This window comes from Oncorhynchus keta, chromosome 23 (assembly GCF_023373465.1).
Source record: "Oncorhynchus keta strain PuntledgeMale-10-30-2019 chromosome 23, Oket_V2, whole genome shotgun sequence".
NCBI classification, from domain to species: Eukaryota; Metazoa; Chordata; class Actinopteri; order Salmoniformes; family Salmonidae; genus Oncorhynchus; species Oncorhynchus keta.
In genome coordinates, this window is record NC_068443.1 from 4,627,607 (window position 1) to 4,650,817 (window position 23,211).

General features: G+C 44.1%; 1 protein-coding gene across 2 annotated transcripts; it reads left to right on the forward strand.

The window, feature by feature from the left end:
• The first annotated feature begins 2,652 nt into the window (after window positions 1-2,652).
• Window positions 2,653-23,156, forward strand: eif2b5 (eukaryotic translation initiation factor 2B, subunit 5 epsilon). Of its 2 annotated transcripts, XM_052475991.1 has the most exons (17): window positions 2,653-2,904; window positions 5,452-5,576; window positions 5,692-5,877; window positions 8,047-8,224; window positions 9,539-9,619; window positions 10,656-10,733; window positions 11,046-11,358; window positions 14,473-14,618; window positions 15,061-15,205; window positions 16,420-16,518; window positions 16,632-16,736; window positions 16,829-16,919; window positions 18,565-18,688; window positions 18,908-19,033; window positions 22,213-22,323; window positions 22,477-22,515; window positions 22,550-23,156. In XM_052475991.1, the coding sequence occupies exons 1-17, from the start codon at window positions 2,767-2,769 to the stop codon at window positions 22,571-22,573; spliced, it is 2,109 nt and encodes a 702-aa protein (XP_052331951.1). In that variant the 5' UTR covers window positions 2,653-2,766; the 3' UTR covers window positions 22,574-23,156. The 2 variants fall into 2 exon arrangements, with proteins under 2 accessions (XP_052331951.1, XP_052331950.1); XM_052475990.1 differs by having other exon boundaries at window positions 2,654-2,904; window positions 22,477-23,156.
• Window positions 23,157-23,211: the final 55 nt, after the last annotated feature.

The window sequence follows — 23,211 nt, forward strand, 5'->3', positions numbered from 1 at the left end:
GTGTAGACCTAAAAGTGAAATGCTTACTTACTACAGGCCCTTAACCAACAATGCAGTTTCAAGAAAATAGCTTTAAAAAAAGTAAGAGATAAGAATAACAAATAATTAGAGAGCAGTAGTAAATAACAATAGGGACCACGGGGACTATGGTGGTCTGCTTGAAACATGTTGGTATTACAGACTCAAACAGGGCGAGGTTGAAAATCAAGTGAAGACACCTGCCATTTGGTCAACGCGTGCTCAGAGTACACGTCCTGGTAATCCGTCTGGCCCTGCGGCCTTGTGAATGTTGACCTGTTTAAAGGTCTTACTCACATCGGCTGCGGAGAGAATGATCACACAGTCATCCGGAACAGCTGATGCTCTCATGCATGTTTCAGTGTTACTTGCGTCAAAGCGAGGATAGAAATGATTTAGCTCATCTAGTAGGCTCGTGTCACTGGGCAGCTCTTGGCTGTGCTTCCCTTTGTAGTCTGTAATGGTTTGCAAGCCCTGCCACATCCGACGAGCGGTGGAGCCGGTGTAGTACGATGTAGTACGATGTAGTACGATGTGGTACGATCTTAGCCCTGTATTGATGCTTTGACTGTTTGATGGTTCGTCGGAGGGCATAGCGGGATTTCTTATTAGCTTCCGGGTTAGAGTCCCTCTCCTTGAAAGCGGCAGATCTACCCTTTAGCTCAGTGCGAATGTTGCCAGTAATCCATGGCTTCTGGTTGGAGTATGTACTGAACATACAGTCCTGTAGTTTAGCATCTGCTTCATCTGACCACTTTTTTATAGACGGAGTCACTTGTGCTTCCTGCTTTAATTTTTGCTTGTAAGCAGGAATCAGGAGGGTAGAATTATGGTCACCAAATGGAGGGCGAGGGAGAGCTTTGTACCCGTCTCTGTGTGTGGAGTAAATGTGGTCTAGAATGTTTTCTCCCCTCTGTTTGCACATTTAACATGCTGATAGAAATGAGGTAAAACTGATTTATGTTTCCCTGCATTAAAGTCCCCTGTCACTAGGAGCGTCGCCTCTGGATGAGCATTTTCCTGTTTGCATATGGCGGAATACAGCTCATTGAGTACGGTTTTAGTGCCAGTATCAGTCTGCTGTGGTCTGTAGACAGCTACGAAAAATACAGGCGAAAAATCTCTAGGTAGATAGTTTGGTCTACAGCTTATCATGAGATACTCTACCTCAGGCGAGCAAAGCCTAGAGACTTCCTTAGATATCTTGCACCAGATGTTGTTTACATATATGCATAGGCGCCCGCCCGTGTCTTTCCAGAGGCTGCTGTTCTCTCCTGCCGATAGCGCTGTATAACAGCTGTATGTTCTTTATGTCGTTGTTCTGCCACAACTCAAATTCTTATTCACAATGACTGCCTAGGAACAGTGGGTTAACTGCCTAGGAACAGTGGGTTAACTGCCTTGTTCAAAACAACATATTTCTACCAGCTCAGGGATTTGATCTTGCAAGTTTTCAGTAACTGGCCCAATGCTCTAACCACTAGGCTACCTGCCACCCCAAGACCCAGGAGAAGGGAGGAAAGTGTAATCACAAGGCTGATACTCGGACTAACGAGGCTCAACAGCACTTTGAATATACAGTAGTAGGAAAAACATCAAAATGGGAAGTGTGCATTAATGTAGTCATAAAAAACCCCACAAAAAAACAGAAGATAAGGGGGTTAAAAAAAAATGTTTTAAATGGGGTCGTGGTGAAAAAAGTAACGCTTCCTATACTTTCATTCTTTGAAATCGCACAAGTTTGGTAAACTGTTGGGCACTGTTTTAAAACATGCATATTGAGTATTAAACATTTTCTCTACTCTACATTTTCTCTACTGGAAGTGTGATCACTGCCAGGACGAGATACAAACTGTGGAACACATCCTATTTCAGTGTCAGCAGTATGGGAGGTTTAAGAAAGAATGGTATTGAGGAGCCAAGTTTAACTGAGTTGTTAATAAGTAAACCTTCAGGCGATTTAGTTTAAAACCGGTTTAATAAGGGTCTGGAGGAAGAACTGAGTTATCAATCTCATGGCCAGGAGGTGGCGGTATTGCACCATTAACGTTGGATGCCAACCGCGAATAAATCCCACAAAATAGGATGACCTGTACCAACGCAGACGCCGTAGTTGTACCAAAGATTTTTATAATTAATAAGATAGACCACAATAATATAAGATAGACCACAACCTTAATCATAGTGGGCAGAACAAGCAAGAAGTTGGGCAGAGCCAAGCACGATCTAGCGAGATCTTATTTGCGCGTTCTAGCATGTATTTGCATATTTCCCTTAGGGAACATATAGATTTTAGGTGGGGGAAGAGGTTTTAGATTTCAGTTTGGGGCTGGTAGCCTCGTGGTTAGAGAGTTGGAACAGTAACCAAAAGGTTGCTGGATCAAACCCCCAAAGTAGAAATCTGTTCTTCCCCAGAATAAGGCAGTTAACTCACTGTTCCCCGGTAGGCTGTCATTGTAAATAAGAATTTGTTCTTAACTGACTTGCCTGGTTAAAATAAAAACAAGAACTGTATTAAGATCAAATGTTTCATTAAATTAGAAAATGAGCAGAATGTCGTTCGGCCACTGGGATTCCTCTCGTCACCATATTTGGTGGTGAGTGAAAATGCCAACCGGATGCTTCAGATTTATACATCCGGTGCAACATCTGACTCATTGTTCTATCTGTGGTCGTTACTAACTGACGAAAGGTTGTTGAAATTTTGCTAGTAACGTTAACTAGCTACCTAGTTATCAGACAAACACAATGTCTAGCAGAGGAGGAAAACAGAAGAAAGGTCATGTCACCAGTGAACAGGAGGAAGAGGAGCAGCCGCTTCAAGCTGTGCTAGTCGCCGATAGCTTCAACCGGAGGTTTTTCCCCATCTCCAAAGACCAACCCAGGGTATGCGATGGTGCCATGGCTTAATAGTGCATGCTAGCGCTCGAAAACTCTAGGTGGCAGATGGAACTGAGAGTCGTGATCTAGGGCTAAGTACATGCATGCTATTGTCAATGGATGACAGCGCTAGCATAGCATAGCTAGCTACAGTTCTTGCATGTAACCAACCTCGTGTTCTTGAAATGCAACATTTCATAACAGCTATGGTCAATATGTTTTCCTCCTAACTAGTTAGTAATATTCGTGGTATAAAATCTGTAGGAGCCACATGTCAACAGATCTCGTCTGTAGTTTAGCCAGGTAGCGAACCAGCAATTGTATCACTGTTCCAGATGGCATGATATATAATCATCTCTTTTAAGTGGGACACCATCAGATCCATGTAGCTAGGCTAATCGTGACAAAAGCACAATAACAACAACAATGTTAATTTATTAATCCTGCTAGTAAACGGACATTGGTAATAAAACATGTTTTTTTAATTAACTTGTCCAACAAGCGTTCTCTACCATTAACCTTGTTCTGAACACCCCCAAAACAAAGGTAATGTGGTTTGGTAAGAAGAATGCCCCTCTTCCCACAGGTGTTATTACTACCTCTGAGGGTTTAGAGCTTGAGGTAGTCACCTCACACAAGTGCGGTGTACTGTCCTTCTCTCAGCACATATTAAATCTAGACTTGGGCTCCTCTTTCACCCCAGCTGCCAAACTAACCCTGATTCAGATGACCATCCATGCTAGATTACGGAGACATAGTTTATTGATTGGCAGGTAAGGGTGCTCTCGAGCGGCTAGATGTTCTTTACCATTCGGCCATCAGATTTGCCTCCAATGCTCCTGATAGGACACATCACTGCACTCTATACTCTTATGTAAACTGGTGATCTCTGTATAATCGTCGCAAGACCCACTGGTTGATGCTTATTTATAAAACCCTCGTAGACCTCACTCCCCCCTATCTGAGAGATCTACTGCAGCCCTCCTCCTCCACATACAACACCCGTTCTGCAAGTCACATTCTGTTAAAGGTCCCCAAAGCACACACATTCCTGAGTCGCTCATCTTTTCAGTTCGCTGCAGCTAGCGACTGGAACGAGCTGCAACAAATCCTCAAACTGGACAGTTTTATCTCAATCTCTTCATTCAAAGACTCAATCATGGACACTCTTACTGACAGTTGTGGCTACTTTGCGTGATGTATTGTTGTCTCTACCTTCTTGCCCTTTGTGCTGTTGACTGTGCCCAATAATGTTTGTACCATGTTTTGTGCTGCTACCATGTTGTTATGTTGTGTTGCTACCACGCTATGTTGTCATGTGTTGCTGCCTTGCTATGTTGTTTTTAGGTCTCTCTTTATGTAGTGTTGTCTCTCTTGTTATGATGTGTGTTTTGTCCTATATTTATATTGTATTCATTGTTTATTTTTAATCCCAGGCCCCCGTCCCCACAGGAGGCCTTTTGGTAGGCCGTCATTGTAAATAAGAATTTGTTTTTAACTGAATTTGTTCTTAGCCTAGTTACATAAAATAAAGTTGCCATCATTCTGGTCATCAGTCTAATCCAAAACCAAATATCACGTGAGTGCTAGCCAGAGTGCTAGCCAGAGTGCTAGCCAGAGTGCTAGCCAGAGTGCTAGCCAGAGTGCTTAGCCAGAGTGCTTAGCCAGAGTGCTTAGCCAGAGTGCTAGCCAGAGTGCTTAGCCAGAGTGCTTAGCCAGAGTGCTAGCCAGAGTGCTTAGCCAGAGTGCTTAGCCAGAGTGCTTAGCCAGAGTGCTAGCCAGAGTGCTTAGCCAGAGTGCCAGAGTGCTTAGCCAGAGTGCTAGCCAGAGTGCTAGCCAGAGTGCTAGCCAGAGTGCTAGCCAGAGTGCTTAGCCAGAGTGCTAGCCAGAGTGCTTAGCCAGAGTGCTAGCCAGAGTGCTTAGCCAGAGTGCTAGCCAGAGTGCTAGCCAGAGTGCTAGCCAGAGTGCTTAGCCAGAGTGCTTAGCCAGAGTGCTTGCCAGAGTGCTTAGCCAGAGTGCTTAGCCAGAGTGCTAGCCAGAGTGCTAGCCAGAGTGCTAGCCAGAGTGCTAGCCAGAGTGCTTAGCCAGAGTGCTTAGCCAGAGTGCTTAGCCAGAGTGCTTAGCCAGAGTGCTTAGCCAGAGTGCTAGCCAGAGTGCTAGCCAGAGTGCTAGCCAGAGTGCTTAGCCAGAGTGCTTAGCCAGAGTGCTTAGCCAGAGTGCTTAGCCAGAGTGCTTAGCCAGAGTGCTTAGCCAGAGTGCTTAGCCAGAGTGCTAGCCAGCGTCACTCAGAACTTCAGATTTCCAGACAACATCCTATGCTTTTATAAGTGAGACTCCAAACCTGATGGTCATTGTTGCACTCATCTCTGCACTCATCACATCATCTCTCTGCACTTATCACATAATCTCTGCACTCCTCACATCATCTCTGCACTCATCACATCATCTCTGCACTCATCACATCATCTCTCTGCACTTATCACATAATCTCTGCACTCCTCACATCATCTCTGCGCTCATCACACCATCTCTGCTGTGTTTTGTGCCATCCAGGCTCTCCTACCGTTGGGCAATGTGGCCATGATAGACTACACCCTGGAGTTCCTAACATCCACTGGTGTTCAGGAGACATTTGTCTTCTGCTGCTGGATGTCCAACAAGATCAAGGACCACCTGCTGTAAGAACACACACACACACTCTGACCAAGAAAAAGTAGTCATTGACACTATTTAGGGCCCAAACACAAACACAGGGTTTTCTCAATATAAATGTTCCCTCAATTCTTCCAACAGTAAGTCCAAGTGGTGTCGTCCCACCTCTCCAAACGTGGTTCACATCATCACCTCTGATCTGTACCGTTCCCTCGGCGACGTGCTGCGGGATGTGGACGCCAAGAATCTGGTGAGGAACGACTTCATCCTGGTCTACGGAGACGTGGTATCCAACATCGATGTCAGCCAGGCCCTACAGGAGCACCGGTCAGTCACCTTTGACCCTTGACCTTAGTAGACAACAGGGCTGGAGGAAAAGCCAGCATACCCAGCATCTCTCCAGGAGGAGGGTTTGGGTGGCCAAACCTCATCCTGAAGAGCTTCAGATACCTATGGAACACCGCTTGGGTCTTTAAATGTCAAAAAAGATACATGTGAAATAACACTATTTGACATGTCAAATGTGCTTGTTGACCAATCAGGACCTGAATATGACTGCACTTCACATAATAATTTAACGTGTTCCTACGTAGTTATTACACATTGATGACACCATCACTCGTATTTTAATATGTCACAACGATTCATTGATACGTATGCTATGATGCTGGTAAAGTTGTCTCACGCACCTACCTCCTTAAAAACATAACAAAACGACAATCTGTTTCAGTCGCTATAGTAGCTAACTATCTGGCTAGCTGTCATCATCTAAAATAACCCTGATTTATAGGACAGTTCTTATTTGATTTAATTGATCCCCAATCCTTAGGTAAAGCTGTACAGTGCAATATGAATGTCATAATATGAATGTCAATACACACTGGGGAGGTGATTTCACTCAGTCACAACGCTAATATTTGCGTAAACTCTTCAGTTGTGTTTTGTGGGTGTCACCGACTAGACTGATACCCCATTTCCATTGCTTCACATTCCAACCTTATCTAGTCTAAATATGGCATGTTTCCACCAATTGTAACCCTCTGCATCACTTTCAAAAGAGGGACTTTTATTTTGAAGGCAAACCTAAACCTAATCCTTATTGTGGCTAACTTCACAACCCGGTCCGGTCGAGACTCACTATCCAGATGAAGCTATCTTATAACATTAGCTTTGGGCAACAGACGGGGTAGCTGGCTAGCTTTTTATTTTAATGAACTGAATTTAAATTGGCGAACAACAAGTCAAATCCAATGTTATTTGTCACATACACACGGTTAGCAGATGTTAATGCGAGTGTAGCGAAATGCTTGTGCTTCTAGTTCCCACAATGCAGTAATAACCAACAAGTAATCTAGCTAACAATTCCAAAACTACTACCTTATAGACACAAGTGTAAGGGGATAAGAATATGTACATAAAGATAAATGAGTGAGTGATGGTACAGAGCGGCATAGGCAAGATACAGTAGATGGTATCGAGTACAGTATATAGATATGAGATGAGTATGTAAACAAAGTGGCATAGTTAAAGTGGCTAGTGATACATGTATTACATAAAGATGCAGTAGATGATATAGAGTACAGTATATACGTATACATATGAGATGAATAATGTAGGGTATGTAAACATTATATTAGGTAGCATTGTTTAAAGTGGCTAGTGATATATTTTACATAATTTCCCATCAATTCCCATTATTAAAGTGGCAACCTAGCTCATACTTACTCACAAGGATTCCTAAATCATTGCTGAGAATAATGAATGAATGAATAATGAAAATGACTGCAGTTTCTACTGGTCATAGTTTTCAGGCTGGTTGTATTGGTGCAAGCTAAGTACCAAGCTAAAGCTAGCTAGCTGCCCCAGCAGTGGCGTCGATCAAATGATGCTTTATTACCAATGCGGTATTGTAAACACATCGTTCGTGGACGGTGTTTGTTTGTTTGCCGACTTTTTTTGTGTGTGTGCAGCTTTGACAGCTTTCTCCTGATAATGGTGGCGCACGGATTGCACCTGCAAATTCAGAACACACAACCTACTATGATAAAACTGTGTTATTTGACGTCTCAAATTTAAAGCTAATTTAACGCGTGAAATAACATATTTTTCGACACGCAAAGACCCAAACGGCGTTCCATAGATACCGGGTTTTGCGCCAGCCCTGCTTTAATGTATCACATTTAATCCAGCTATTCAAGATTGTGATGAGCACTTGACTGGGAATCAGCTGTAGACTTAAGCAATAAGGACTGAGGGGGGGATGTGGTATATGGCCAATATACCACAGCTAAGGTTACCAATGTAATTAGAGCAGTAAAAATAAATGTTTTATCATACCCGTGGTATACAATCTGATATACTGCAGCTGTCAGCCAATCAGCATTCAGGGCTCTCAGTTTATAAAATGTAATACACCAATGGGGCAGCTCGGCCTATTTGTATACCTTTTTCATATTGTTCACGTATTAAACACTAGGATTTATGTTGTTCATGAAGGCACCGGCGTAAGGTGGACAAGAACATCTCTGTGATGACCATGGTGTTCAAAGAGTCATCTCCGGGCCACAAGTCTCGCTGCGAGGAGGATGACGTGATCGTTGCCATGGACAGCAAGAGCAAGCGGGTCCTCCACTACCAGAAGACACAGGGCCTTAAGAAGCTACAGTTCCCCATGGTAACGTAACAGTTCATCATGGGAACGTAACAGTTCTCCATGGTAACGTAACAGTTCATCATGGCAACGTAACAGTTCATCATGGGAACGTAACAGTTCTCTATGGGAACGTAACAGTTCTCTATGGGAACGTAACAGTTCTCCATGGGAACGTAACAGTTCATCATGGGAACGTAACAGTTCTCTATGGGAACGTAACAGTTCTCTATGGGAACGTAACAGTTCTCCATGGGAACGTAACAGTTCATCATGGGAACGTAACAGTTCATCATGGGAACGTAACAGTTCATCATGGGAACGTAACAGTTCATCATGGGAACGTAACAGTTCATCATGGGAACGTAACAGTTCATCATGGGAACGTAACAGTTCATCATGGGAACGTAACAGTTCTCCATGGGAACGTAACAGTTCTCCATGGGAACGTAACAGTTCTCTATGGGAACGTAACAGTTCTCCATGGGAACGTAACAGTTCTCCATGGTAACGTAACAGTTCTCCATGGTAACGTAACAGTTCATCATGGGAACGTAACAGTTCATCATGGGAACGTAACAGTTCTCTATGGGAACGTAACAGTTCTCTATGGGAACGTAACAGTTCTCCATGGGAACGTAACAGTTCATCATGGGAACGTAACAGTTCATCATGGGAACGTAACAGTTCATCATGGGAACGTAACAGTTCATCATGGGAACGTAACAGTTCATCATGGGAACGTAACAGTTCTCCATGGGAACGTAACAGTTCTCCATGGGAACGTAACAGTTCTCCATGGGAACGTAACAGTTCATCATGGGAACGTAACAGTTCTCCATGGGAACGTAACAGTTCTCCATGGGAACGTAACAGTTCTCCATGGGAACGTAACAGTTCTCCATGGTAACGTAACAGTTCTCCATGGGAACGTAACAGTTCATCATGGGAACGTAACAGTTCATCATGGGAACGTAACAGTTCATCATGGGAACGTAACAGTTCTCCATGGGAACGTAACAGTTCTCCATGGGAACGTAACAGTTCTCCATGGGAACGTAACAGTTCTCCATGGGAACGTAACAGTTCTCCATGGGAACGTAACAGTTCTCCATGGGAACGTAACAGTTCTCCATGGGAACGTAACAGTTCTCCGTGGTAACGTAACAGTTCTCCATGGGATCCCCCAAAAGGTAAATTTACTGCAAAGCAAGTAGTAGCGATAAAACACAAAGTTTATAAGCAAAGATAAACATTTAGATATTAAGTCCCAAATCTCTTTTCAGAATGTGTGGATGTTCAGGAGTGGTGGACTGACTATTGTATTTTGTCTTGCAGAACATTTTCCAACATGGAAGTGATGAGTTTGAAATCAGACATGATCTGCTGGACTGCCACATCAGTATCTGTTCCCCACAGGTAATCATCTACTGTCTGGGCAATTCCACGGTAAAGGATTTACGCAGAGACTCAGGCTTTTCACTTTAAAATGTATACCAAACAAAATCCATTGATCTCAAAGAGTAACAAACAATATTTCCACAAAGTTAGCATCTGCACAGTTTTTCCAGGACATGTGTATATATATATATATATATATATATTGTTTTGCTTCACTGTATAAATTGTTCAAAGTAATCATTGTGCATAGAGTTTTATTATATGTTCAACTTTTGAATTCAATGTTTTTTGTTTGGAATACATTCTAAAGTGAAACAAATCTGATTCTCGGCGTAATTCCTTTACTGTGGAATTGCCCGTCTTTAACCAGGAGGGGGACTGAGTGAGCTGCATGTCTGTTGTATGGAAGATTTTGTTTGGAATACATTCTAAAGTGAAACAAATCTGATTCTCGGCGTAATTCCTTTACTGTGGAATTGCCCGTCTTTAACCAGGAGGGGGACTGAGTGAGCTGCATGTCTGTTGTATGGAAGATTTTGTTTGGAATACATTCTAAAGTGAAACAAATCTGATTCTCGGCGTAATTCCTTTACTGTGGAATTGCCCGTCTTTAACCAGGAGGGGGACTGAGTGAGCTGCATGTCTGTTGTATGGAAGATTTTGTTTGGAATACATTCTAAAGTGAAACAAATCTGATTCTCGGCGTAATTCCTTTACTGTGGAATTGCCCGTCTTTAACCAGGAGGGGGACTGAGTGAGCTGCATGTCTGTTGTATGGAAGATTTTGTTTGGAATACATTCTAAAGTGAAAAAAATCTGATTCTCGGCGTAATTCCTTTACTGTGGAATTGCCCGTCTTTAACCAGGAGGGGGACTGAGTGAGCTGCATGTCTGTTGTATGGAAGATTTTGTTTGGAATACATTCTAAAGTGAAAAAAATCTGATTCTCGGCGTAATTCCTTTACTGTGGAATTGCCCGTCTTTAACCAGGAGGGGGACTGAGTGAGCTGCAAGTCTGTTGTATGGAAGACATGACTCAGGCTTTTTATTACAGGTTGCTGAACTCTTCACAGACAACTTTGACTACCAGACCAGGAATGACTTTGTCAGAGGGATTCTGGTCAATGAAGAGGTATGAGAAAACAAATTCAGTGATTATGGTCCTTCTGTAGCTCAGTTGGTAGAGCATGGCGCTTGTAACGCCAGGGTAGTGGGTTCGATTCCCGGGACCACCCATACGTAGAATGTATGCACACATGACTGTAAGTCGCTTTGGATAAAAGCGTCTGCTAAATGGCATATATTATTATTATATATTATGATACTGTATATAAAAATAAACTGTATGTTGTATTAAAACCAGAACATCCCAAGCAATAACCCCGACCAAAGCTTAAACACGTCCTTACCGAGAAAACAAGTCTACTATGTCCTCCCGCTCTAGATTCTGGGCAACCAGATCCACCTGTATGTAACACAGGATGGCTATGGAGCACGCGTGTCCAACCTGCAGATGTACGACTCCGTCTCCTCAGACATGGTACGTCGCTGGGTCTATCCCCTCACCCCCGAGGCGAACTTCACAGACCAGCAGGGGCAGGGGTGTACCCACTCTCGCCATAACGTCTATCGGGGCGCCGAGGTCAGCCTGGGGCACGGCAGCCAGATGGAGGAGAACGTTCTGATTGGTCGAGACACCAGCATCGGGGCCAACTGTCACATATCAAACAGTGTCATCGGCAACAACTGCACCATAGGTATTATACTGTTACTGTTTCTACAGGGTTCGTAAGGTCGTGGAAATCCTGGATAAGTAATGGCATTTTGAAATGGAGTTTTCCTGGCCTGGAAATGTTTTTGGGAAAATGTTAGTCTGAAAAGTCATAGTAGATATGATAGAGAAGACTGACCTCGATAGTCAATTCAAAACATATCTTGTACCCTCTAGTTAATTGTTGAGCTATTATTAGTGTGTATGAATGTTTTGGTCATGTCCCCAAAAAACCTTTCCACCGACACTCGCTAATAAGGCGATACAAAGTTGATTTACTTTTTTAAACAATTGATATGATTAATAAAAAAAAAAAATGGTTGTTGTTGACAAAACTAACGATTCACTTCGATATTGTATTAGGTTCAACAACGGTCAATCAAATCATGTGAATGAAAATAATAATTTGAAAACTGTAAACATGATTTTTAGGAAACAATATTACATGAAGCCTTTGGGATTATGTGGCTTGAACTTGTTTTGTAGATGCGGTACTGCCAGTTGATTTGATAGAATGTAGATACGGTACTGCCAGTTGATTTGATAGAATGTAGATACGGTACTGCCAGTTGATTTGATAGAATGTAGATACGGTACTGCCAGTTGATTTGATAGAATGTAGATAGGGTACTGCCAGTTGATTTGATAGAATGTAGATACGGTACTGCCAGTTGATTTGATAGAATGTAGATACGGTACTGCCAGTTGATTTGATAGAATGTAGATACGGTACTGCCAGTTGATTTGATAGAATGTAGATACGGTACTGCCAGTTGATTTGATAGAATGTAGATACGGTACTGCCAGTTGATTTGATAGAATGTAGATACGGTACTGCCAGTTGATTTGATAGAATGTAGATACGGTACTGCCAGTTGATTTGATAGAATGTAGATACCGTACTGCCAGTTGATTTGATAGAATGTAGATACGGTACTGCCAGTTGATTTGATAGAATGTAGATACGGTACTGCCAGTTGATTTGATAGAATGTAGATACGGTACTGCCAGTTGATTTGATAGAATGTAGATACCGTACTGCCAGTTGATTTGATAGAATGTAGATACGGTACTGCCAGTTGATTTGATAGAATGTAGATACCGTACTGCCAGTTGATTTGATAGAATGTAGATACGGTACTGCCAGTTGATTTGATAGAATGTAGATACGGTACTGCCAGTTGATTTGATAGAATGTAGATACGGTACTGCCAGTTGATTTGATAGAATGTAGATACGGTACTGCCAGTTGATTTGATAGAATGTAGATACGGTACTGCCAGTTGATTTGATAGAATGTAGATACGGTACTGCCAGTTGATTTGATAGAATGTAGATACGGTACTGCCAGTTGATTTGATAGAATGTAGATACGGTACTGCCAGTTGATTTGATAGAATGTAGATACGGTACTGCCAGTTGATTTGATAGAATGTAGATACGGTACTGCCAGTTGATTTGATAGAATGTAGATACGGTACTGCCAGTTGATTTGATAGAATGTAGATACGGTACTGCCAGTTGATTTGATATAATGTAGATACGGTACTGCCAGTTGATTTGATAGAATGTAGATACGGTACTGCCAGTTGATTTGATATAATGTAGATACGGTACTGCCAGTTGATTTGATAGAATGTAGATACGGTACTGCCAGTTGATTTGATAGAATGTAGATTATTATATTATTATTATTATTATTATACGGTACTGCCAGTTGATTTGATAGAATGTAGATACGGTACTGCCAGTTGATTTGATAGAATGTAGATACGGTACTGCCAGTTGATTTGATATAATGTAGATACGGTACTGCCAGTTGATTTGATATAATGTAGATACGGTACTGCCAGTTGATTTGATAGAATGTAGATACGGTACTGCCAGTTGATTTGATAGAATGTAGATACGGTACTGCCAGTTGATTTGATAGAATGTAGATACCGTACTGCCAGTTGATTTGATAGAATGTAGATACCGTACTGCCAGTTGATTTGATAGAATGTAGATACCGTACTGCCAGTTGATTTGATAGAATGTAGATACCGTACTGCCAGTTGATTTGATAGAATGTAGATACGGTACTGCCAGTTGATTTGATAGAATGTAGATACGGTACTGCCAGTTGATTTGATAGAATGTAGATACGGTACTGCCAGTTGATTTGATAGAATGTAGATACCGTACTGCCAGTTGATTTGATAGAATGTAGATACCGTACTGCCAGTTGATTTGATAGAATGTAGATACGGTACTGCCAGTTGATTTGATAGAATGTAGATACCGTACTGCCAGTTGATTTGATAGAATGTAGATACGGTACTGCCAGTTGATTTGATAGAATGTAGATACGGTACTGCCAGTTGATTTGATAGAATGTAGATACGGTACTGCCAGTTGATTTGATAGAATGTAGATACGGTACTGCCAGTTGATTTGATAGAATGTAGATACGGTACTGCCAGTTGATTTGATAGAATGTAGATACGGTACTGCCAGTTGATTTGATAGAATGTAGATACGGTACTGCCAGTTGATTTGATAGAATGTAGATACGGTACTGCCAGTTGATTTGATAGAATGTAGATACGGTACTGCCAGTTGATTTGATATAATGTAGATACGGTACTGCCAGTTGATTTGATAGAATGTAGATACGGTACTGCCAGTTGATTTGATAGAATGTAGATACGGTACTGCCAGTTGATTTGATAGAATGTAGATACGGTACTGCCAGTTGATTTGATAGAATGTAGATACCGTACTGCCAGTTGATTTGATAGAATGTAGATATGGTACTGCCAGTTGATTTGATAGAATGTAGATACCGTACTGCCAGTTGATTTGATAGAATGTAGATACGGTACTGCCAGTTGATTTGATAGAATGTAGATACGGTACTGCCAGTTGATTTGATAGAATGTAGATACGGTACTGCCAGTTGATTTGATAGAATGTAGATAAATAAACATTGAGTGAATCCAAGGTGCAGTTTTCCTTCAATCTGCTCTGCATTTACTAGCCTGCCAGGTTCTCCAAGATGCCAGTGATCCTGGAGAAGCTTGGCAGTCTGACGCCTCTCTCTGATCTCTCTCTGTAGGGGACAACGTGGTGTTAGACCGGGCCCACATGTGGAACAACGTACACATCTCCAGCAACGTAGAGATTCACCAGTCAGTGGTGTGTGATGGGGCTGTGGTCAAAGAGGCTGTACACCTCAACAAACAGTGTGTCCTCGCGTACAACGTAAGGCAACAAAGTGTTTACAACCAAATAACACTGTTTTAATGGAAACATGTTACCCTCTTCAATATGCATAATGGACTGTGTTTCTATAGTGCTTTTCAGTACCTCTCTAAGTACTTTACAATGTAGCTGCTAATGGAAATATTTATGTAAACATTAGCTACATATTGTAAATGTCAGCATGAAACATGTTACCCTCTTCAATATGCATAATGGACTGTGTTTCTATCGTGCTTTTCAGTACCTCTCTAAGTACTTTACAATGTAGCTGCTAATGGAAATATTTATGTAAACATGAGCTACATATTGTAAATGTCAGCATGAAACATGTTTACCTTTCACTCTTTCCTAATATCAAACATTTTATTAGCTACAGTAAGCTTATAAAACTAGTAATTTTTGAGTACTTTAGGAGTATTTTTCCATGTTGTCTGTTTCCCAGGTGGTGATTGGTCCGAACCTGTCCCTCCCAGAAGGGACTGTGGTGTCTATGCATCACCCTGAGGAAGAGGAGGAAGATGATGATGATGAATTCCTCAGTGATGACCAGGAAGTGGGACACAGCACAGACAAGACCAGGCAGAAAGGTGTGTATTAGACCCCCTCGCTACACAGCGGATTCAAATAACCAACTCCTCATCAAGCTCTGACTATTTGAGTCAGCTGTAGTGCTGGGGCAAAAACCAAAACAGACCCCCCAGGACTGAATTTAGCTAACTCGGCTCTATACCAGAGGTAGACCTGGGGTGCTGCAGGTCCTGCAGGATTTTGTTCTAACGAGGCACCACACCTGACCGACCATCTGAACTAATTGATCAGTTCAGTGATTGGCCTAAATTCAACACACCGGGTCTTCCAGGTTGGTTAAATCAAAAACATGAAGTGGCTCCAGGATCAGGGTGGCCAACCCCTTCTCTCTACGTTGTACACATTCTCAGTATTTATTACTGTTGTGGGTTTATTTATTACTGTCGTGGGTTTATATATTACTGTCGTGGGTTTATATATTACTGTCGTGGGTTTATTTATTACTGTCGTGGGTTTATTTATTACTGTCGTGGGTTTATTTATTACTGTCGTGGGTTTATTTATTACTGTCGTGGGTTTATTTATTACTGTCGTGGGTTTATTTATTACTGTCGTGGGTTTATTTATTACTGTCGTGGGTTTATTTATTACTGTCGTGGGTTTATTTATTACTGTCGTGGGTTTATTTATTACTGTCGTGGGTTTATTTATTACTGTCGTGGGTTTATTTATTACTGTCGTGGGTTTATATATTACTGTCGTGGGTTTATTTATTACTGTCGTGGGTTTATTTATTACTGTCGTGGGTTTATTTATTACTGTCGTGGGTTTATTTATTACTGTCGTGGGTTTATTTATTACTGTCGTGGGTTTATTTATTACTGTCGTGGGTTTATTTATTACTGTCGTGGGTTTATTTATTACTGTCGTGGGTTTATTTATTACTGTCGTGGGTTTATTTATTACTGTCGTGGGTTTATTTATTACTGTCGTGGGTTTATTTATTACTGTCGTGGGTTTATTTATTACCGTCGTGGGTTTATTTATTACCGTAGTGGGTTTATGTGATTCTTCAACCATTGATAATTCCACAAACAATGTTTTGAAATTAAATGTATCTTGATCTTGTTTCCCGAAGTTATATTGTTATTCAATGTTATGGAAATCACATGGCAAAGGTATCTGAGGACATATCTGTGATATTTATGTCAATGACAGTGAGCAAAACCTTGTTGTCTGTACTGTAACAGTATCCCCCGTTTCATCTGTCCAGCATTTAACCCAGCCGAGGTAGGACCTGAGGGCAAAGGTTATATCTGGAAGGCCAGTATGAACGACACTGAGGATGAAGAGCTGGCACAGTGTCTATGGGGTAGGCCACTTTCAAAACAAAACGTATGCAAAGTAGTCTGTTGAGGGCGAAGAGACTGGGTGAGGCCAGTTGTCCATGCCCTCAGTCACAAAATATATATCCTGTCTCTCTAGGCCTGGTGCTTAACCCTGATCCAGAGAGTGACAGTGAGAGTGAGGCCAGCGAGGAATCTCAGGATCGCAGTCGCAGTGTCTCACCAGAGATTGATGACGTCAATGGTGAGGGGATACCGATTGATTTATTAATCGATTTGTTGAATTGATGATACTAATCCAAAATGACATGCCATAGCAATAATGTGTTTGTGTAGCTTTCCAGTTGGAAGTGTTGGGGACACTACAGAGAGGTTTGGAGGAGAACATCGTCTGTGACAACCTGGTCCTCGAGATCAACTCTCTCAAGTGAGTAGTAGTCGGCTCCTGATTAGTGAGTAGTAGTCTGCTCCTGATTAGTGAGTAGTAGTCGGCTCCTGATTAGTGAGCAGCAGTCGGCTCCTGATTAGTGAGTAGTAGTCTGCTCCTGATTAGTGAGCAGTAGTCGGCTCCTGATTAGTGAGCAGCAGTCGGCTCCTGATTAGTGAGCAGCAGTCGGCTCCTGATTAGTGAGCAGTAGTCGGCTCCTGATTAGTGAGCAGCAGTCGGCTCCTGATTAGTGAGCAGCAGTCGGCTCCTGATTAGTGAGCAGTAGTCGGCTCCTGATTAGTGAGCAGTAGTCGGCTCCTGATTAGTGAGCAGTAGTCGGCTCCTGATTAGTGAGTAGTAGTCTGCTCCTGATTAGTGAGCAGTAGTCGGCTCCTGATTAGTGAGTAGTAGTCGGCTCCTGATTAGTGAGTAGTAGTCGGCTCCTGATTAGTGAGTAGTAGTCGGCTCCTGATTAGTGAGTAGTAGTCGGCTCCTGATTAGTGAGTAGTAGTCGGCTCCTGATTAGTGAGTAGTAGTCGGCTCCTGATTAGTGAGTAGTAGTCTGCTCCTGATTAGTGAGCAGTAGTCGGCTCCTGATTAGTGAGCAGTAGTCGGCTCCTGATTAGTGAGCAGTAGTCTGCTCCTGATTAGTGAGTAGTATTCGGCTCCTGATTAGTGAGCAGTAGTCGGCTCCTGATTAGTGAGCAGTAGTCGGCTCCTGATTAGTGAGCAGTAGTCTGCTCCTGATTAGTGAGTAGTATTCAGCTCCTGATTAGTGAGCAGTAGTCGGCTCCTGATTAGTGAGCAGTAGTCTGCTCCTGATTAGTGAGCAGTAGTCGGCTCTGATTAGTGAGCAGTAGTCTGCTCCTGATTAGTGAGTAGTAGTCTGCTCCTGATTAGTGAGTAGTAGTCGGCTCCTGATTAGTGAGTAGTAGTCGGCTCCTGATTAGTGAGCAGTAGTTGGCTCCTGATTAGTGAGCAGTAGTTGGCTCCTGATTAGTGAGCAGTAGTTGGCTCCTGATTAGTGAGCAGTAGTCGGCTCCTGATTAGTGAGTAGTAGTCGGCTCCTGATTAGTGAGCAGCAGTCGGCTCCTGATTAGTGGGCAGCAGTCGGCTCCTGATTAGTGGGCAGCAGTCGGCTCCTGTTCCTGTTTTTTTTTTTTTGAACTAGGCAAGTCAGTTAAGAACAAATTCGGATTGAAAATGACCACCTACCGGGAAACAGTGGGTTAACTGCCTTTTTCAGGGGTAGAATGACAGATTTTTACCTTGTCAGCTCGGGGATTCGATCTTGCAACCTTTCGGTTACTAGTCCAACGCTCTAACCACTAGGCTACCTGCCGCCTCTACACTCTAACCGCTAGGCTACCTGCCGCCTCTACACTCTAACCACTAGGCTACCTGCCGCCTCTACACTCTAACCGCTAGGCTACCTGCCACCCCACATAACCCTGATAAGTGTGTGTCATACTTTGCTCCTGATATGAGTAACTAGTACTCTGCTCCTGATAAGTGCCCTTCAGATAAGTGCAAACTCTGGTTGAAGTGCACTAGTTTTTCAGGCCCTTTTATAACAGATCCAGCTAAATGTTGTCCACGCTACCATCTTCAGAGTATAGATCTGGTACTTCCCCTCTCCCATCAGGTATGCCTATAACATCACTCTCAAGGAGGTAATGCAGATTCTGACCAGAGTTGTTCTGGAGTACCCCTTCCAACAGCAGGGGACGCAGCTCACCACCCTACAGTACACCGGTTCACTACTGCCTGTAAGTACTCACAACCACCACACCCCAATTGATTGTTCTACAACCAATAATATATATTTTTTATTTTTTTATTTATCCCTTCATTTTTACAGACAAATCACGTACAAAAATGACCAGCTCTTATCTCCACCCCCAAAAAAAACAGTTAGAGGGACAGAGAGAGCGAGATGGTTTAAAGAATAGCCTATTTTTCTCTTCTCCTCCCCCCCTGCCTCTCAGCTGCTGAAGACTTGGTCTCCGGTGTTTAAGAACTACATCAAGAGAGCTCAGGATCACCTGGACTGCCTGTCTGCTGTGGAGGAGCTATTCCTGGAGCAGGACACTCATCAGACTGCTATGGTCAAGGTGGGTTGTCTGTCTGGACTGTCTGTCTGGACTGTCTGTGTGGACTGTCTGTCTGGACTGTCTGTCTGGACTGTCTGTCTGGACTGTCTGTCTGGACTGTCTGTGTGGACTGTCTGTCTGGACTGTCTGTCTGGACTGTCTGTCTGGACTGTCTGTCTGGACTGTCTGTCTGGACTGTCTGTCTGGACTGCCTGTCTGGACTGTCTGTCTGTACTGTCTGTACTGTCTGTCTGTACTGTCTGTCTGTACTGTCTGTCTGGACTGTCTGTCTGGACTGTCTGTCTGGACTGTCTGTCTGTACTGTCTGTCTGGACTGTCTGTCTGTACTGTCTGTCTGGACTGCCTGTCTGGACTGTCTGTCTGGACTGTCTGTCTGGACTGCCTGTCTGGACTGCCTGTCTGGACTGCCTGTCTGGACTGCCTGTCTGGACTGTCTGTCTGGACTGTCTGTCTGTACTGTCTGTCTGTACTGTCTGTCTGGACTGTCTGTCTGGACTGCCTGTCTGGACTGTCTGTCTGGACTGTCTGTCTGTACTGTCTGTCTGGACTGTCTGTCTGTACTGTCTGTCTGGACTGCCTGTCTGGACTGCCTGTCTGTACTGTCTGTCTGTACTGTCTGTCTGTACTGTCTGTCTGTACTGTCTGTCTGGACTGTCTGTCTGGACTGCCTGTCTGGACTGCCTGTCTGGACTGTCTGTCTGGACTGCCTGTCTGGACTGTCTGTCTGGACTGTCTGTCTGGACTGTCTGTCTGGACTGCCTGTCTGGACTGTCTGTCTGGACTGTCTGTCTGGACTGCCTGTCTGGACTGCCTGTCTGGACTGTCTGTCTGGACTGTCTGTCTGGACTGTCTGTCTGGACTGTCTGTCTGGACTGCCTGTCTGGACTGCCTGTCTGGACTGTCTGTCTGGACTGTCTGTCTGGACTGCCTGTCTGGACTGCCTGTCTGGACTGTCTGTCTGGACTGTCTGTCTGGACTGTCTGTCTGGACTGTCTGTCTGGACTGTCTGTCTGTACTGCCTGTCTGGACTGTCTGTCTGGACTGTCTGTCTGGACTGTCTGTCTGGACTGTCTGTCTGGACTGCCTGTCTGGACTGCCTGTCTGGACTGTCTGTCTGGACTGTCTGTCTGGACTGTCTGTCTGGACTGTCTGTCTGGACTGCCTGTCTGGACTGTCTGTCTGGACTGTCTGTCTGGACTGCCTGTCTGGACTGTCTGTCTGGACTGTCTGTCTGGACTGTCTGTCTGGACTGTCTGTCTGGACTGCCTGTCTGGACTGCCTGTCTGGACTGCCTGTCTGGACTGTCTGTCTGGACTGCCTGTCTGTACTGTCTGTCTGGACTGTCTGTCTGTACTGTCTGTCTGTACTGTCTGTCTGTACTGTCTGTCTGGACTGCCTGTCTGGACTGTCTGTCTGGACTGTCTGTCTGGACTGTCTGTCTGGACTGTCTGTCTGTACTGCCTGTCTGGACTGTCTGTCTGGACTGTCTGTCTGGACTGTCTGTCTGGACTGCCTGTCTGGACTGTCTGTCTGGACTGTCTGTCTGGACTGCCTGTCTGGACTGTCTGTCTGGACTGTCTGTCTGGACTGTCTGTCTGGACTGTCTGTCTGTACTGCCTGTCTGTACTGTCTGTCTGGACTGCCTGTCTGGACTGTCTGTCTGGACTGTCTGTCTGGACTGCCTGTCTGGACTGCCTGTCTGGACTGTCTGTCTGGACTGCCTGTCTGTACTGTCTGTCTGGACTGTCTGTCTGTACTGTCTGTACTGTCTGTCTGTACTGTCTGTCTGGACTGCCTGTCTGGACTGTCTGTCTGGACTGTCTGTCTGGACTGTCTGTCTGGACTGTCTGTCTGTACTGCCTGTCTGGACTGTCTGTCTGGACTGTCTGTCTGGACTGTCTGTCTGGACTGCCTGTCTGGACTGTCTGTCTGGACTGTCTGTCTGGACTGCCTGTCTGGACTGTCTGTCTGGACTGTCTGTCTGGACTGTCTGTCTGGACTGTCTGTCTGTACTGCCTGTCTGTACTGTCTGTCTGGACTGCCTGTCTGGACTGTCTGTCTGGACTGTCTGTCTGGACTGCCTGTCTGGACTGCCTGTCTGGACTGTCTGTCTGGACTGCCTGTCTGTACTGTCTGTCTGGACTGTCTGTCTGTACTGTCTGTACTGTCTGTCTGTACTGTCTGTCTGGACTGCCTGTCTGGACTGTCTGTCTGGACTGTCTGTCTGGACTGCCTGTCTGGACTGTCTGTCTGGACTGTCTGTCTGGACTGTCTGTCTGGACTGCCTGTCTGGACTGTCTGTCTGGACTGTCTGTCTGGACTGCCTGTCTGTACTGCCTGTCTGGACTGTCTGTCTGGACTGCCTGTCTGGACTGTCTGTCTCGACTGCCTGTCTGTACTGCCTGTCTGTACTGTCTGTCTGGACTGTCTGTCTGTACTGCCTGTCTGGACTGTCTGTCTGGACTGTCTGTCTGGACTGCCTGTCTGGACTGTCTGTCTGGACTGTCTGTCTGGACTGCCTGTCTGGACTGTCTGTCTGGACTGTCTGTCTGTACTGTCTGTCTGACTGTCTGTCTGTACTGTCTGTCTGGACTGTCTGTCTGGACTGCCTGTCTGGACTGTCTGTCTGGACTGTCTGTCTGGACTGCCTGTCTGTACTGTCTGTCTGGACTGACTGTCTGCTGTGGAGGAGCTGTTCCTGGAGCAGGACACTCAGACGTCACTCGCTCTGAGACCTTGAAGTAGTAGTTCCCCCTTTGCTCTGCAAGGGCCGCGGCTTTTGTGGAGCGATGGGTAACAATGCCTCGAGGGTGTCTGTTGTTGATGTGTGCAGAGGGTCCCTGGTTCGCGCCCGGGTATGGGCGAGGGGATGGTCTAAAGTTATACTGTTACACAGGCAGACACTAGAATAACTTTCTGAGTGAGTGTGAGGGCTTTGCATATACGTAAAATAAAGTTAATAACCGCTTCCCCATCATTGTTTAAATAACAGTTATGTCCCAAAACAGTAGAAATCACTTTCGTTTGCCTTTCTGATTGTTCCTCAAAAAAAAAAAAAACATTTTCAGTTCTGTGCCCAAAAACCGGTTCCAACCCCCTGCTTCTTACTTCTTTTTATTTATTTATTTTACTTGTGATGTTGGACGTTAACGTGTCTGTTGTCGTTGTCTTCCCTGTAGGTGCTGATGAAAATGTACCAGCTGGAGATCCTAGAGGAGGAGGCCATCCTAAAATGGTTCTCTACCGGAGCCACCAATGACAAGAGCAGACAGCTACGCAAGAACCAGGGAGTGAGTACCACTTACAGAGCTTATACATAACAGCAAGAAAGGCACTGTGTGGGGAAAGGGATTGTTTTCCAGTTAGACGTACCTCAGTGTGTGGCACTGTACGTCCTGTACAGACCCCAGGCCTCAACACAGAGGTCTTCCTGTCTTCCTCAGCTCCAGAAGTTTATCCAGTGGTTGAAAGAAGCAGAGGACGAGTCTTCGGAGGAAGGAGAGTGAGGAGGATGATGAGTCTTCGGAGGAAGGAGAGTGAGGAGGATGATGAGTCTTCGGAGGAAGGAGAGTGAGGAGGATGATGAGTCTTCGGAGGAAGGAGAGTGCGGAAGAAGAGGAATAAAGACTGAAGACTTGAGAACCGTGTGAATAGAATTCCATGGTTTCCATGGCGGTTCACTTTAAATCTGCACTTAAAGGACCGGTTCCCCAGACAGACTAAGAGCCGGATTCAATCCGTATCGCTTGAAGATCCACATTAAAATTTAAAGGTAATTTCCGATTTGAGCCGACATTGCCTTTAATTTGAGCTATAACATAGATCTTCCGCGATACGAAGAGAATACAGCCCTGAACCCAGTCCTGGAGTAAAAATCTATTCTCCATTGAGGATGCTTTTTAATTCCAGGATTAGGCCAAATCTGTGTCTGGGGAAAGCCGTCCCAGAATGTCAAAGGTTATCAGTTTGGACACTGTGGCAGCTTCATATTGCTTCTCCAAAAGGAAACGACATGGTTGGTATTTAGTGTACAGCGCAAGCAGACACTTTGCTCACAATGTCACAAGAAGGAAAGCTGTGGTATGGTTTTAACACCCTAATAAAATAAAGATTTAAAAACACACTTTTTTAGTTTGTTGTAGTTTTTAATATACTCCCAACATAGACCATCACCCAAT

Bases quoted from the DNA above. Each gene is read 5' to 3' on its own strand.
- eif2b5 (XM_052475991.1), top strand. From the start codon at position 2,767: ATGTCTAGCAGAGGAGGAAAACAGAAGAAAGGTCATGTCACCAGTGAA. The intron at 11,359-14,472 runs GTATTATACTGT...CTCTCTCTGTAG, and splicing joins CGGCAACAACTGCACCATAG to GGGACAACGTGGTGTTAGAC. The intron at 22,324-22,476 runs GTGAGTACCACT...TGTCTTCCTCAG, and splicing joins AGCTACGCAAGAACCAGGGA to CTCCAGAAGTTTATCCAGTG.